Source organism: Ambystoma mexicanum, chromosome 4p (assembly GCF_040938575.1).
Source record: "Ambystoma mexicanum isolate Mex_15411 chromosome 4p, UKY_AmexF1_1, whole genome shotgun sequence".
NCBI classification, from domain to species: Eukaryota; Metazoa; Chordata; class Amphibia; order Caudata; family Ambystomatidae; genus Ambystoma; species Ambystoma mexicanum.
The window spans coordinates 50,757,979-50,772,847 of NC_090927.1; the positions used below are offsets into that span (position 1 = coordinate 50,757,979).

At 55.4% G+C, this 14,869-nt stretch overlaps 1 protein-coding gene across 2 annotated transcripts in view; it reads left to right on the forward strand.

The window, feature by feature from the left end:
- The first annotated feature begins 1,135 nt into the window (after positions 1-1,135).
- Positions 1,136-14,869, forward strand: part of LOC138452975 (uncharacterized) — a 449,238-nt gene continuing 435,504 nt past the window's right edge. The window contains exons 1-2 of one of the 2 annotated variants that reach the window (XM_069605345.1): positions 1,136-1,221; positions 12,267-12,376. In XM_069605345.1, the coding sequence (XP_069461446.1) occupies positions 12,283-12,376 (94 nt within the window). In that variant the 5' untranslated portion in view covers positions 1,136-1,221; positions 12,267-12,282. The remainder of the gene's footprint in view (positions 1,222-12,266; positions 12,377-14,869) is intronic. The other variant, XM_069605344.1, reaches the window with a different exon arrangement.

The following is a 14,869-nucleotide window of genomic DNA, read 5'->3' on the forward strand; positions in this document are numbered from 1 at the left end:
TCTGAAACTGTCTACGCCAGGGGCTCCTCCCCCGCAACAACCGAGATAGGGAAAAAAGCCTGGATGGCTCAAAAAACCCTGTGACTGATATGATATGATATGATATGGCATTTATAACGCGCCTCTACACAAGTGTTTCAAGGCGCGACCAGGCAAGGGAGGGGGAACAGAGGGAAGACATAGACAACGATCCTACTAGGCCAGGTGTCATTCAGATCGCGTAAGTGCATGGGAAGGGGGAAGGAGAAAAGTGCGGGGGGGAAGAGGGGACAGTGCAGTACATGAGATACATTGAATAAATAAAACAATAATACAAAATATGGCCTGGCCAGCTGCTGGCAAGTGCAAAGGGTAAGTGCAAACGTCAGGTGTCAAGTGCTGGAAGAGGGACTGTAGGGATACAGATAAACAGTCCCCAAGTGCGGGGGTTGCCAGGGAGGCAGTGCAGGTGGCCAACTGGTGGGGGAGGTGACCTGGGCCTGAGACCAGAAGGGGCCAGGTAACCAGTGCAGTCTCAGTATCAGCCAGGAAATCTGCAGGGGGGAGGAGGAGAAAAAGCAGAAGAAAAGAGGAAGCATTTGAGGGGCTTCCGGAACTAGAGATGGTCCTCCTCAAGTTTCAGGGGGGCAGGGAGGCTGTTCCAGAGGGAGGCCCCAGCGAAGAAAGAGATCTACCACCAACCTGTTGCTTGGAGAGCGACTGACCCTGAGGGAGTTGGAGGTGGATGAGCGAAGAGTTCGAGAAGGAAGACATTTAGGAAGAGAGAGTTGAAGGTCCAAGTGCAGTAGAATGTTGGTTCCCAAAGCTGCAGAGTGGATTCCATGAGGAATATAATGCACGGGTACGAGAAGGTCAATCACGGCCAAATGGTGTCCCCCCCTGAGAGCCCCTCCCCCACAATCACCTGCAACAGGGCCTCCATTCAGAAAGTCCACTTTCACCTTCACATCTAGTCCACGTTTTTCAAAACATGGATTTCCTGCTTTGCACCTAAATTCTGCAGCATATATTGACTTTGGCCTATTCATTAACTGGTTGGGTTAAACTCCAGACTGTGAACTGTCCCTTTCCAGTAATGTCCAGCCCACTGTAAACAGTGACTGTTTAAAAGTGCTCAGAGGGTCAGGCACAGGCTGGGACCGTGTGCTGTGTAGGACAGCTCTCCTCATCTTGCTCTTATCTGTGAGAAAGGCACCCGTCTCACCTCTCTCCTGTCCGTGAGTAAGGCAGCTCTCCTCACCTCTCTCTTGTATGTGGGTAGGGAAGCTCTCCTTTCCTCTCTCTGGGTAGTGCAGCTTTCCTCACCTCTCTCCTGTGTGTGCATAGGGCAGCTCTCCTCACCTCTCTCCTGTCTGTGCATAGGGCAGCTCTCCTCACCACTGTCTTGTATGTGAGTAAGGAAGCTCTCCTTTCCTCTCTCCTGTGTCTGGGCAGGGCATCTCCCCTCACCTCTCTCCTGTCTGTGCATAGGGCAGCTCGGCTCACCTCTCTCCTGTTTGTGCAAAGGGTGCTCCCCTCAACTCTAGCTTGTCTGTTGGTAGGGCAGTTCTCTCATCCCTCTTGTCTGTGGGTATGCCAGCCTTCCTCCCCTCTCTCCTGTCTGCATAGGGCAGCTCTCTTCACCTCTCTCCTGTCTGTGCATAGGATATCTCTCCTGACCTCTCTCCTGTCTGTGCATAGGGCAGCTGTCCTCCCCTCTCTCCTGTCTGTGCATAGGATGGCTCTCCTCACCCCTCACCTGTCTCTGGGTAGGGCAGCTCTACTCACCTCTCTCTTGTCTGCACGTAGGGCAGCTCTCATCTCATCTGTGCATAGGGCAGCTCTCATCACTTCTGTACTATCTGTGCATAGGGAAGCTCCCTTCACCTCCCTTCTGTCTGTGCATAGAGAAGCTCTCACCTCTGTAATGTATGTGGAAAGGGCAGCTCCCCTTGCCATCCTCTTGCCTGTGCATAGGGCAGCTCTCTACACCTCTCTCCTGTCTCTGGGTAGGGCAGCTCTCCTCACCTCTCTCTTGTATGTGGGTAGGGAAGCTCTCCTTTCCTCTCTCTGGGTAGTGCAGCTTTCCTCACCTCTCTCCTGTGTGTGCATAGGGCAGCTCACCTCACCACTCTCCTGCCTGGGCATGGGGCAGCTCTCCTCACTTCTCTCCTGTCTGTGCATAGGGCAGCTCTCCTCACCTCTAGCTTGTCTGTTGGTAGGGCAGTTCTCTTCTCCCTCTTGTCTGTGGGTATGCCAGCCTTCCTCCCCTCTCTCCTGTCTGCATAGGGCAGCTCTCTTCACCTCTCTCCTGTCTGTGCATAGGATATCTCTCCTGACCTCTCTCCTGTCTGTGCATAGGGCAGCTGTCCTCACTTCTCTCCTGTCTGTGCACAGGATGGCTCTCCTCATCCCTCACCTGTCTCTGGGTAGGGCAGCTCTACTCACCTCTCTCTTGTCTGCACGTAGGGCAGCTCTCATCTCATCTGTGCATAGGGCAGCTCTCATCACTTCTGTACTATCTGTGCATAGGGAAGCTCTCCTCACCTCTCTCTTGTATGTGCGTAAGGAAGCGTTCCTTTCCTCTCTCCTGTCTCTGGGCAGGGCATCTCCCCTCACCTCTCTCCTGTCTGTGCTTAGGGCATCTCTCCTGACCTTCTCTTGTCTGTGCATAGGGCAGTTGTCCTCACCTTTCTCCTGTCTGTGCATAGGGCATTTCTCACTTCCCTCATGTCTGTGGTATTCCAGTCTTCCTCACCTTTCTCCTGTCTGTACATAGGGCAGCTCTCTACACCTCTCTCCTGTCTCTGGGTAGGGCAGCTCCCTCAACTCTCTCTTGTCTGTGCATAGGCTATCTCTCCTCACCTCTCTGCTGTCTGGGCATGGGGCAGCTCTCCTCACCTCTCTCCTATCTCTGGATAGAGTAGCTTTCATCTTCTCTGTTTGTGCATGGGGCCGCTCACTTCACTTCTCTCCTGTCTGTTCATACGATAGCTCTCCTCACCTTCTGTCAGTGTAGGGCAGCTCTCCTCACCTCTCTCCTGTCTGTGGGTAGAGCAGTTCTCACCTCCCTCTTGTCTGTGGGTAAGGCAGCTCTGATCACCCCTCACCTATCTCTGGGTAGGGCAGCTCCTCTCGCTTTTCTGTGTATAGGGCACCTCCCCTCACCTCTCTCCTGTCTGTGCATAGGGCGGCTCTCCTCACCTCTATCCTGTCTGTGCATAGGGCGGCTCTCCTCACTTCTCTCCTGTCTGTGCAGAGGGCAGCTCTCCTCACCTTCTGTCTGTGTAGGGCAGCTCTCCTCACCTCTCTCCTGTCTGTTGGTAGGGCAGTTCTCACCTCCGTCTTGTCTGTGGGTAAGGCAGCTCTCATCACCCCTCACTTATCTCTGGGTAGGGCAGCTCCCCTCACCTCTCTCCTGTCTGTGCAGAGGGCAGCTCTCCTCACCTTCTGTCTGTGTAGGGCAGCTCTCCTCACCTCTCACCGGGCTGTGCATAGGGCAGATCTCTTCACCCCTCTCTTGACTGTGGATAGGATATCTCACCTCACCTGTCTCCTGTCTGTGCATAGGGCAGTTCTCACCTCCCTCATGTCTCTGGTATGCCCGCTTTCTCACTTCTCTCTTGTCCGTGCATAGTGCAGCTCCCATCACCTCTCTCATGTCTGTGCATAGGTAAGCTCTCCTCATCTCCCTTCTTTGTCTGGCTAGGACAGCTCTCATCTCCTCTGTGCATAGGGCAGCTCGCCTCACCTCTCTCTTTTCTGTGGGTAGTGCGGTTCTCACGTCCCTCTTGTCTGTGGGTATGCCAGCCTTCCTCACCTCTCTCCCGTCTGTGCAAAGGGCAGCTCTTGTCACCTCTCTTGTGTCTGTGGGTAAGGCTGCTCTCATCACTCCTCGCCTCTCTCTGGGGAGGGCAGCTCCCCTTACCTCTCTCTTGTCTGTGCATAGGATATCTCACCTCACCTCTCTCCTGTCTGGGCATAGAGCAGCTCTCCTCACCTGCCTCCTCTATGTGGGTAGGGAAGCTCACCTTTCTTCTCCCCTGTCTCTGGGTAGGGCAGGTCTCCTCACCTCTCTCATATCTGTGCATACAACAGCTCTCCTCACCTCTCTCTATCTCTTGTCTGTGCATAGGGCAGCTCTTCTCACCTCTCTCCTGTCTGTGCTTAGGGCAGCTCACCTCTCTCTTGTCTATGGGTAGAGCACCTCTCATCACCCCTTGCCTGTCTGTGGGTAGGGAAGCTCCTCTTACCCCTCTCTTGTCTGTGCATAGGATATCTCACCTCACCTCTCTCCTGTCTGGGCATAGAGCAGCTCTCCTCACCTGCCTCCTCTATGTGGGTAGGGAGGCTCACCTTTCTTCTCCCCTGTCTCTGGGTAGGGCAGGTCTCCTCACCTCTCTCATATCTGTGCATACAACAGCTCTCCTCACCTCTCTCTATCTCTTGTCTGTACATAGGGCAGTTCGCCTCACCTCTCTCTTTTCTGTGGGTAGTGCGGTTCTCACCTCCCTCTTGTCTGTGGGTATGCCAGCCTTCCTCACCTCTCTCCTGTCTGTGCAAAGGGCAGCTGCCCTCACCTCTCTCGTGTCTGTGGGTAAGGCTGCTCTCATCACTCCTCGCCTCTCTCTGGGTAGGGCAGCTCCCCTTACCTCTCTCTTGTCTGTGCATAGGATATCTCACCTCACCTCTCTCCTGTCTGGGCATAGAGCAGTTCTCCTCACCTGCCTCCTCTATGTGGGTAGGGAAGCTCACCTTTCTTCTCCCCTGTCTCTGGGTAGGGCAGGTCTCCTCACCTCTCTCATATCTGTGCATACAACAGCTCTCCTCACCTCTCTCTATCTCTTGTCTGTGCATAGGGCAGCTCTCCTCTCCTCGCTCCTGTGTATTCATGGGAAGCTCTCCTCAACTCTCACCAGTCTGTGCATAGGAAAGCTCCTCTCACCCCTCTCTTGTCTGCGCATAGAGCAGCTCTCCTCACTGCACCCCCTTCTGTGCATAGGGCAGCTCTCGTCACCGGTCTCCCGTGTGTGCATGGGACGGCCCTCAACTCTCTCTACTCTGTGCATAGGAAAGCTCTCCTTACATCTCTCCTTTCCGTGGGTAGGGTAGCCCTCTTCTGTCTGTGCATATGTCAGCTCACCTAACCTTTCTCCTGTCTGTGCATAGGGCAGATCTCTTCACCTCTCTCTTGTCTGGGTAGGGCAGCTCTCATCTTCTCTGTGCATAGGGCAGCGCTCACCACCTCTCTACTGTCTGTGCATAGGGCAGCTCTCACCTCTCTTCAGTCTCTGGGTAGGGCAGCTCTCATCCTCTCTGTCTTTGCATAGGGAAGCTCTTGTCACCTCTCTCCTGCATGTGGATAGGGCTGCTCCCCTCACCTCTCTCTTGTCTGTCTCTCCTCACCTCTCTCCTGTCTGTGCATAGGGCAGCTACCCTCACCTCTATCTTGTCTTATCATAGGGCAGCTCTCCTCACCTCTCTCCTGTCTGTGCATAGGGCAGCTCCCCTCGCCTCTCTCCTGTCTGTGCATAGGATATCTCTCCTCCCCTCCCCCTGTCTGGGCATAGGGCAGCTCTCCTCACCTTTCCCCTCTATGTGGGTAGGGAAGCTCTCCTTTCTTCTCTCCTGTCTCTGGGTAGGGCAGCTCTCCTCACCTCTCTCCTGTCTGCGCATAGGGCAGCTCCCCTCGCCTCTCTCTTATCTGTGCATAGGATATCTCTCCTCCCCTCTCCCCTGTCTGAGCATAGGGCAGCTCTCCTCACCTTTCCCCTCTATGTGGGTAGGGAAGCTCTCCTTTCTTCTCTCCTGTCTCTGTGCATGGAGCAGCTCACGTCACCTCTCCTCTGTCTTTGCATAGGGCAGCTCTCCTCAGCTCTCTCCTGTCTGTGGGTAAGGCCGCTCTCATCACTCCTTGCCTGTCTCTGGGTAGGGCGGCTTCCCTCACATCTCTCTTCTCTGGGCATAGGATATCTATCCTCACCTCTCTCCTGTCTGGGCCTAGGGCAGCTCTCCTCACCTTTCCCCTCTATGTAGGTAGGGAAGCTCTCCTTTCTTCTCTCCTGTCTCTGGGTAGGGCAGCTACCCTCGCCTTTCCCCTGCCTGTGCTTAGAGCTGCTCTCCTCACCTCACTTGTTTGTGGGTAAGGACACTCTCCTTTCCTTTCTCCTGTCTCTGGGCAGGGCATCTCCCCTAACCTCTCTCCTGTCTGTGCATAGGGCAGCTCTCTTCACCTCTCTCCTGTCTTTGCATAGGGCAGCTCTCCTCGCCTCTCTCCTGTCTGTGCATAGGGAAGCTCTCCTCAACTTTCTCCTGTCTCTGCATAGGACAGCTTTCTTCACCTCTCTCTTGTCTGCTGGTAGGGCAGCTCCCCTCACCTCTCTCTTGTCGTTGCATAGGGCACCTCTCATCACACTCGCCTGTCTCTGGGTAGGACAGCTCTCCTCACCTCTCTCCTGTCTGTGGGTAGAGCAGCTCTCCTCACCTCTCTCCTGTCTGTGGGTAGGGCAGCTCTCCTCACCTCTCTCCTGTCTCGGGTAGGGCAGCTCCCCTCACCTCTCTCCTGTCTGTGGGCTGGGCAGCTCTCCTCACCTCTCTCCTGTCTGTGGGTAGGACAGCTCCCCTCACCTCTCTCCCGTCTGTGGGAAGGGCAGCTCCCCTCACCCATTTCCTCTGGGGCAGGGCAGCTCCCCTCACCTCTCTCCTGTCTGTGGGCAGGGCAGCTCTCCTCATCTCTCTCCTGTCTGTGGGCAGGGCAGCTCTCCTCACCTCTCTCCTGAATGTGGGCAGGGCAGCTCTCCTCACCTCTCTCCTGTCCGTGGGCAGGGCAGCTCTCCTCACCTCTCTCCTATCTGTGGGCAGGGCAGGTCTCCTCACCTCTCTCCTGTCTGCGAATAGGGCAGCTCCCCTCGCCTCTCTCTTATCTGTGCATAGGATATCTCTCCTCCCCTCTCCCCTGTCTGGGCATAGGGCAGCTCTCCTCACCTTTCCCCTCTATGTGGGTAGGGAAGCTCTCCTTTCTTCTCTCCTGTCTCAGGGTAGGGCAGCTCTCCTCACCTCTCTCCTGTCTGTGCATAGGGCAGCTCTCATCACCTCTTTCCTGTGTGTTGGTAGGGAAGCTATCCTCACCTCCCTCCTCTCTCTGGCTAGGGCAGCTCTCATTTCCTCTGTGCATGGAGCAGCTCACGTCACCTCTCCTCTGTCTTTGCATAGGGCAGCTCTCCTGAACTCTCTCCTGTCTGTGGGTAAGGCCGCTCTCATCACTCCTTGCCTGTCTCTGGGTAGGGCAGCTTCCCTCGCATCTCTCTTGTCTGGGCATAGGATATCTATCCTCACCTCTCTCCTGTCTGGGCTTAGGTCAGCTCTCCTCACCTTTTCCCTCTATGTAGGTAGGGAAGCTCTCCTTTCTTCTTTCCTGTCTCTGGGTAGGGCAGCTACCCTCGCCTTTCCCCTGCCTGTGCTTAGAGCTGCTCTCCTCACCTCACTTGTTTGTGGGTAAGGACACTCTCCTTTCCTTTCTCCTGTCTCTGGGCAGGGCATCTCCCCTAACCTCTCTCCTGTCTGTGCATAGGGCAGCTCTCTTCACCTCTCTCCTGTCTTTGCATAGATCAGCTCTTCTCGCCTCTCTCCTGTTTGTGCATAGGGAAGCTCTCCCCAACTTTCTCCTGTCTCTGCATACGACAGCTTTATTCACCTCTCTCTTGTCTGCTGGTAGGGCAGCTCCCCTCACCTCTCTCTTGTCGTTGCATAGGGCAGCTCTCCTCACTTCTCTTCTGTCTGTGCATAGGGCACCTCTCATCACCCCTCGCCTGTCTCTGGGTAGGACAGCTCTCCTCACCTCTCTCCTGTCTGTGGGTAGAGCAGCTCTCCTCGCCTCTCTCCTGTCTGTGGGTAGGGCACCTCTCATCACCCCTCGCCTGTCTCTGGGTAGAACAGCTCTCCTCACCTCTCTCCTGTCTGTGGGTAGAGCAGCTCTCCTCACCTCAATCCTGTCTGTGGGTAGGGCAGCTCTCCTCACCTCTCTCCTGTCTCGGGTAGGGCAGCTCCCCTCACCTCTCTCCTGTCTGTGGGCTGGGCAGCTCTCCTCACCTCTCTCCTGTCTGTGGGTAGGACAGCTCCCCTCACCTCTCTCCCGTCTGTGGGAAGGGCAGCTCCCCTCACCCATCTCCTCTGAGGCAGGGCAGCTCCCCTCACCTCTCTCCTGTCTGTGGGCAGGGCAGCTCTCCTCACCTCTCTCCCATCTGTGGGAAGGGCAGCTCCCCTCACACATCTCCTCCCGGGAAGGGCAGCTCCCCTCATCTCTCTCCTGTCTGTGGGCCGGGCAGCTCTCCTCACCTCTCTCCTGTCTGTGGGCAGGGCAGCTCTCCTCACCTCTCTCCTGTCCGTGGGCAGGGCAGCTCTCCTCACCTCTCTCCTGTCTGTGGGCAGGGCAGGTCTCCTCACCTCTCTCCTGTCAGTGGGCAGGGCAGCTCTCCTCACCTCTCTCCTGTCTGTGGACAGGGCAGCTCTCCTCACCTCTCTCCTGTCTGTGGACAGGGCAGCTCTCCTCACATCTCTCCTGTCTGTGGGCTGGGCAGCTCTCCTCACCTCTCTCCTGTCTGTGGGTAGGAAAGCTCCCCTCACCTCTCTCCTCTTAGGCCGGGCAGCTCTCCTCACGTCTCTCCTCTGTGGGCAGGGCAGCTCTCATCACCTCTCTCCTGTCATGGGTATGCCAGCCTTCCTCACCTCTCTCCTGTCTGTGGGCATGGCATCTCTCAACACCTCTCTCCTGTCTGTTGGTAGGGAAGCTCCCCTCACCTCTCTCCTCTGTGGGAAGGGCTGCTCTCCTCACCTCTCTCCTGTCTCGGGGCAGGGCAGCTCTCCTCACCTCTCTCCTGTCTCAGGGCAGGGCAGCTCTCCTCACCTCTCTCCTGTCTCGGGGCAGGGCAGCTCTCCTCACCTCTCTCCTGTCTGTGGGTAGGGCTGCTCTCCTGACCTCTCTCTTGTCTGTGGGCAGGGCAGCTCCCCTCACCTCTCTCCTCTGTGGGCAGGGCAGCTCTCCTCACCTCTCGCCTATCTGTGGGTAGGGTGCCTCCTCTCACTTCTCTCCTCTTTGGGCAGGGAAGATCCCCTCACCTCTCTCCTTTTAGGCCGGGCAGCTCCCCTCACCTCTCTCCTCTGTGGTCAGGGAAGCTGCCGCAACTCTCTCCTCTGTGGTCAGGCTGATCTCCTCACCTCTCTCCTGTCTGTTGGTAGGACATCTCCCCTCACCTCTCTCCTCTTAGGCCGGGCAGCTCTCCTCACCCCTCTCCTCTGTGGGCAGGGCAGCCCCCCTCACTTCTTCCCTCTGTGGTCAGTCTGCTCGCCTCACCTCTCTCCTTTCTGTTGGCCGGGTAGCTCTCCTCACCTCTCTCCTGTCTGTGGGAAGGGCAGCTCCCCTCACCTCTTCCTTCTGGGAGCAGGGCAGCTCTCCTCACCTCTCTCCTGTCTGTGGGCCGGGCAGCTCTCCTCACCTCTCTCCTGTCTGTGGGAAGGGCAGCTCCCCTCACCTCTTCCCTCTGTGGGCAGGGCAGCTCTACTTACCTCTCTCTTGTCTGTTGGTAGGACAGCTCCCCTCACCTCTCTCCTGTCTGTGGGTAGGGCAACTCCCCTCACCTCTCTCCTGTCTGTGGGTAGGGCAGCTCCCCTCACCTTTTCCCTCTGTGGGCAGGGAAGCTACCCTCACCTCTCTCCTGTCTGTGGGCATGGCAGCTCTCCTCACCTCTCTCCTGTCTGTTGGTAGGGCAGCTCTCCTCACCTCTCACCTCTGTGGGCAGGGAAGCTCTCCTCACCTCTCTCCTCTGTGATCAGGGCTGCTCTCCTCACCTCTCTCCTGTCTGTGGGTAGGGCGCCTCCCCTCACCTCTCTCCTCTGCGGGCAGGGCTGCTCTCCTCACCTTTCTCCCGTCTGTGGGTAGGGCGCCTCCCCTCACCTCTTCCCTCTGTGGGCAGGGCAGCTCTACTTACCTCTCTCCTGTCTGTTGGTAGGACAGCTCCCCTCACCTCTCTCCTGTCTGTGGGTAGGGCAACTCCCCTCACCTCTCTCCTGTCTGTGGGTAGGGCAGCTCCCCTCACCTCTTCCCTCTGTGGGCAGGGAAGCTCCCCTCACCTCTCTCCTGACTGTGGGCAGGGCAGCTCTCTACACCTCTCTCCTGTCTGTGGGTAGGGCAGCTCTCCTCACCTCTCACCTCTGTGGGCAGGGAAGCTCTCTTCACCTCTCTCCTCTGTGATCAGGGCTGCTCTCCTCACCTCTCTCCTGTCTGTGGGTAGGGCGCCTCCCCTCACCTCTCTCCTCTGCGGGCAGGGCTGCTCTCCTCACCTCTCTCCTGTCTGTTGGCTGGGCAGCTCTCCTCACCTCTCTCCTGTCTGTGGTTAGGGCAGCTCCCTTCACTTCTCTCCTGTCTGTGGGCCGAGCAGCTCTCCTCACCTCTCTCCTCTGTGGTCAGGGCAGCTCTCCTCACCTCTCTCCTGTCTGTGGGTAGGGAAGCTCCCCTCACCTCTCTCCTCTTAGGCCAGGCAGCTCCCCTCACCTCTCTCCTGTCTGTGGGCAGGGCAGCTCTCCTCACCTCTCTCCTGTATGTTGGTAGGGCAGCTCTCTTCACCTCTCTCATGTCTCTGTCACCTCTCTCTTGTATGTGGGTTAGGAAGCTTTCCTTTCCTGTCTCCAGTCTCTGGGTAGGGCAGCTCTCCTCACCTCTTCTTGTCTGTGGAGAGAACAGCTCTCCTCACCTCTCTCCTATCTGTGGGTAGGGCAGCTCTCCTCACCTCTCTCCTGTCTGTGGGTAGGGCAGCTCCCCTCACCTCTTTCCTGTCTGTGGGCTGGGCAGCTCTCCTCACCTTCTCCTTTCTGTGGGTAGGGCAGCTCTCCTCACCTCTCTCCTCTGTGGGTAGGGCAGCTCCCCTCACCTCTCTCCTGTCTGTGGGCTGGGCAGCTCTCCTCACCTCTCTCCTGTCTGTGGTTAGGGCAGCTCCCCTCACCTCTCTCATGTCTTCGGGCAGGGCAGCTCTCCTCACCTCTCTCCTGTCTGTGGTCAGGGCTGCTCTCCTCACCTCTCTCCTGTCTGTTGGTAGGACATCTCCCCTCACCTCTCTCCTCTTAGGCCAGGCAGCTCTCCTCACCTCTCTCCTGTCTGTGGGAAGGGCTGCTCCCCTCACCTCTCTCCTGTCTTCGGGCAGGGCAGCTCTCCTCACCTCTCTCCTCTTAGGCCAGGCAGCTCTCCTCACCTCTCTCCTGTCTGTGGGCAGGACAGCTCTCCTCACCTCTCTCCTCTGTGGTCAGGGCTGCTCCCCTCACCTCTCTCCTGTCTTCGGGCAGGGCAGCTCTCCTCACCTCTCTCCTGTCTGTGGGTAGGGCAGCTCCCCCCACCTCTTTCCTATGCGGTTAGGGCAGCTCTCCTCACCTCTCTCCTGTCTGTGGGTAGGACATCTCCTCTCACCTCTTTCCTATGTGGTTAGGGCAGCTCTCCTCACCTCTCTCCTCTGTGGTCAGGGCAGCTCTCCTCACCTCTCTCCTGTCTGTGGGTAGGGAAGCTCCCCTCACCTCTCTCCTCTTAGGCCAGGCAGCTCCCCTCACCTCTCTCCTGTCTGTGGGCAGGGCAGCTCTCCTCACCTCTCTCCTGTCTGTGGTCAGGGCTGCTCTCCTCACCTCTCTCCTGTCTGTTGGTAGGACATCTCCCCTGACCTCTCTGCTCTTAGGCCAGACAGCTCTCCTCACCTCTCTCCTGTCTGTGGGAAGGGCTGATCCCCTCACCTCTCTCCTGTCTTCGGGCAGGGCAGCTCTCCTCACCTCTCTCCTCTTAGGCCAGGCAGCTCTCCTCACCTCTCTCCTGTATGTGGGCAGGACAGCTCTCCTCACCTCTCTCCTCTGTGGTCAGGGCTGCTCCCCTCACCTCTCTCCTGTCTTCGGGCAGGGCAGCTCTCCTCACCTCTCTCCTGTCTGTGGGTAGGACATCTCCTCTCACCTCTTTCCTATGTGGTTAGGGCAGCTCTCCTCACCTCTCTCCTCTGTGGGCAGGGCAGCTCCCCTCACCTCTCTCCTCTGTGGTCAGGGCTGCTCTCCTCACCTCTCTCCTGTCTGTGGGTATTCATATCTTTCACAGCTCTCCCGTGTTTGTGCTCAATGCTCCTCTCATAAGGCTCCCATCTGTGGATTGAAAACACCTGACACCACTCTCCCATCTGTGACCCTTCACTGACCCCTTATCCTGATAGGCAGCGGAGGAGGCAGGCTCGCAGCCGCATTATAACAGGCATGTTCTCTCTCTCTGGCAGGAGGGCAGTCGCAGGCATGGCTCTCAGGTGCCTCACGCTCCATCTACTTGCCCTGCTAGTCTTGGTGCCCAGAGGGAGCCTGCAGCCACCGGGTGATGGCCAGGAAGGAGGTAATGTGGATCTAAAGCCTCTCCCCAACCCTCAGAGTCACACAGAGACCTTGGCCTGAGGTGGCCCCTTGAACAGTGGGGGCCCCCTGCATTGTGGGCTCTCCTAGGGTGTGCACCTAGTGTATTTCCTTTGCCTCGCTCCCATGGAGTGAGTGTGCAGCTGCTGGGTTGGAGTGTCTGAGTGAGTGAATGTTGGAGCCCTTTTGTGAACCTGAATATTTATAGATGGCGATGCACACTAGATTCCTACCACTTCGAAGCGCTTTAATAATACATGATATTATTACCCAATTGCATGCCATGGAATGTATTTGTCTAGGAAGGCTGGAGTAGCCCAACATGAATCGGTGCCATACAGCATGAACACATGTATGTGAGTCAAGTGCTCAACTCACTGAGCTATCTTATTGCACAATCTTAACATCCTGGCAGGGGCTGGTTATTCTGTGTCCTACCACCTGTTGCATCCACTGTGGTGGAGCTGCATGGCCACCCTCTCCTGCAGCTCACCTGCACTTGCATGCAGACACAGAATGCTCATGGATAAGGACGCTGGTGGGGTCTTTGCATCACTATCGGGCACTGCTGCGCCACCCCCTCGCTGTGCAGACCATTGAAACCTTTGACCGGGGCAAGACTAGTATATTAGTGTGGCACTTTCAGCATAAAACAGTATTTTACTGGGCAATAGTTGCATATATTTTGGGCACTTGAATTATGAAAATATGTCAAACAGTGGCAAAGGTGGCATATATTAGGGGAACAGGTATCATGAAAATGTGCTAAACATTTGCAAAACTGGCATATATTACGGAAACAGGTATCATGAAAATGTGCTAAACAGTTGCAAAGCTGGCATATATTAGGGGAACAGGTACCATGAAAATGTGCTAAACATTTGCAAAACTGACATATATTATGGGAACAGGTATCATGAAAATGTGCTAAACATTTGCAAAACTGGCATATATTACGGAAACAGGTATCATGAAAATGTGCTAAACAGTTGCAAAACTGGCATATATTACGGAAACAGGTATCATGAAAATGTGCTAAACAGTTGCAAAGCTGGCATATATTACGGGAACAGGTATCATGAAAATGTGCTAAACATTTGCAAAGCTGGCATATATTACGGGAACAGGTATCACGAAAATGTGCTAAACAGTTGCAAAGCTGGCATATATTACGGGAACAGGTATCACGAAAATGTGCTAAACCGTTGCAAAGCTGGCATATATTAGGGGAACAGGTATCATGAAAATGTGCTAAACATTTGCAAAACTGGCATATATTATGGGAGCAGGTATTGTGAAAATATTCTGAACAGTGGTAAAGGTGGCAAATGTTGAGGTCCCGGGCATCATGAACATTTTTTGTAAAATGCTTCAATGCACTATTGGTAACTTGGTATCGGTTGGATGTTTTCATGCAGGACTCCACGGAACAGATTGTAATTTGGAGGCACCGTTTGAACACATTGGGGGTCATTACGTCTTCCCTGGTCCGGAATAAATGCCGGAATCAACAGCACCAGTGATTGTGGCAATTCTATCCCATGGAGTCCTATCAAACTCCATGGGAATGGGATCTTACCGGCTCTCCGCTGCTCATGATAGCGCATATCGGGCGGCAAAGACGGTAAGAGCAGTTTACCGGTATCCTGCCAGTACTACCGCAGGATACTAGCAAACTCGTAATGGGACCATTATCTTAAAAATAGTCTTGGAGGAAAAGCCACCCAAAACCCCTAAATTAGGTCGGGCCTGGTCACTGCGCTTGCTCAGCAAATTTGGGAAAACACTTACAAACCTCCACGACTGTAGCATGGGGGCTAACCTAACCCCATTGAGTTCGGGACGCAAAACAGATGGGTTGAAATGCATCATGCATCTGGCTAGGATTGTGTGTTTGATGAAGGAACTTGTATGTGTGCATGAATGTGTGGGATTGCTAAAACCCAAGACTAGCTGGAAAGCAAGGCCGTGGAGAATAGGGGAAGCACCCAGGGTGATACAGGTAGGGTGCGGAGTAGGGGAGGAGGGGATCTCTGGAGGGAGGGAAGTAGGGTTTGAGTGATAAGCAAGAGTAGGGAGGAGCATGCCCTTTATGCATTTGTTACTGTTTCCATAGGAGGAAAAGGCCTGTTGTCTTGTGGTTTTCCTTCTTGCAATTCATTGTTTTCAGTCTAGCCATACTGAGACTTCTGGTGATGCCCTGGCCCCCGGAGATGGTGAGTTTCTCACCCCTCTAGAGTGGGCTTTGGTTTTGTAGTGATGCCCTGACCTCTGGAGATGGTGAGTTTCTCATCCCTCTAGAGTGGGTTTTTGTTTTCTACTGAGGCTCTGGCCTCCGGAGATGATGAGTTTCTCACCCCTCTAGAGTGAGCTTTGCTTACTAGTGATGAACTGGCCTCTGGAGATAGTGAGTTCTCTCCCCTGTAGAGTGGGTTTTGGTTTTCTAGTGAGGCTCTTGACTCCAGAGATGGTGAGT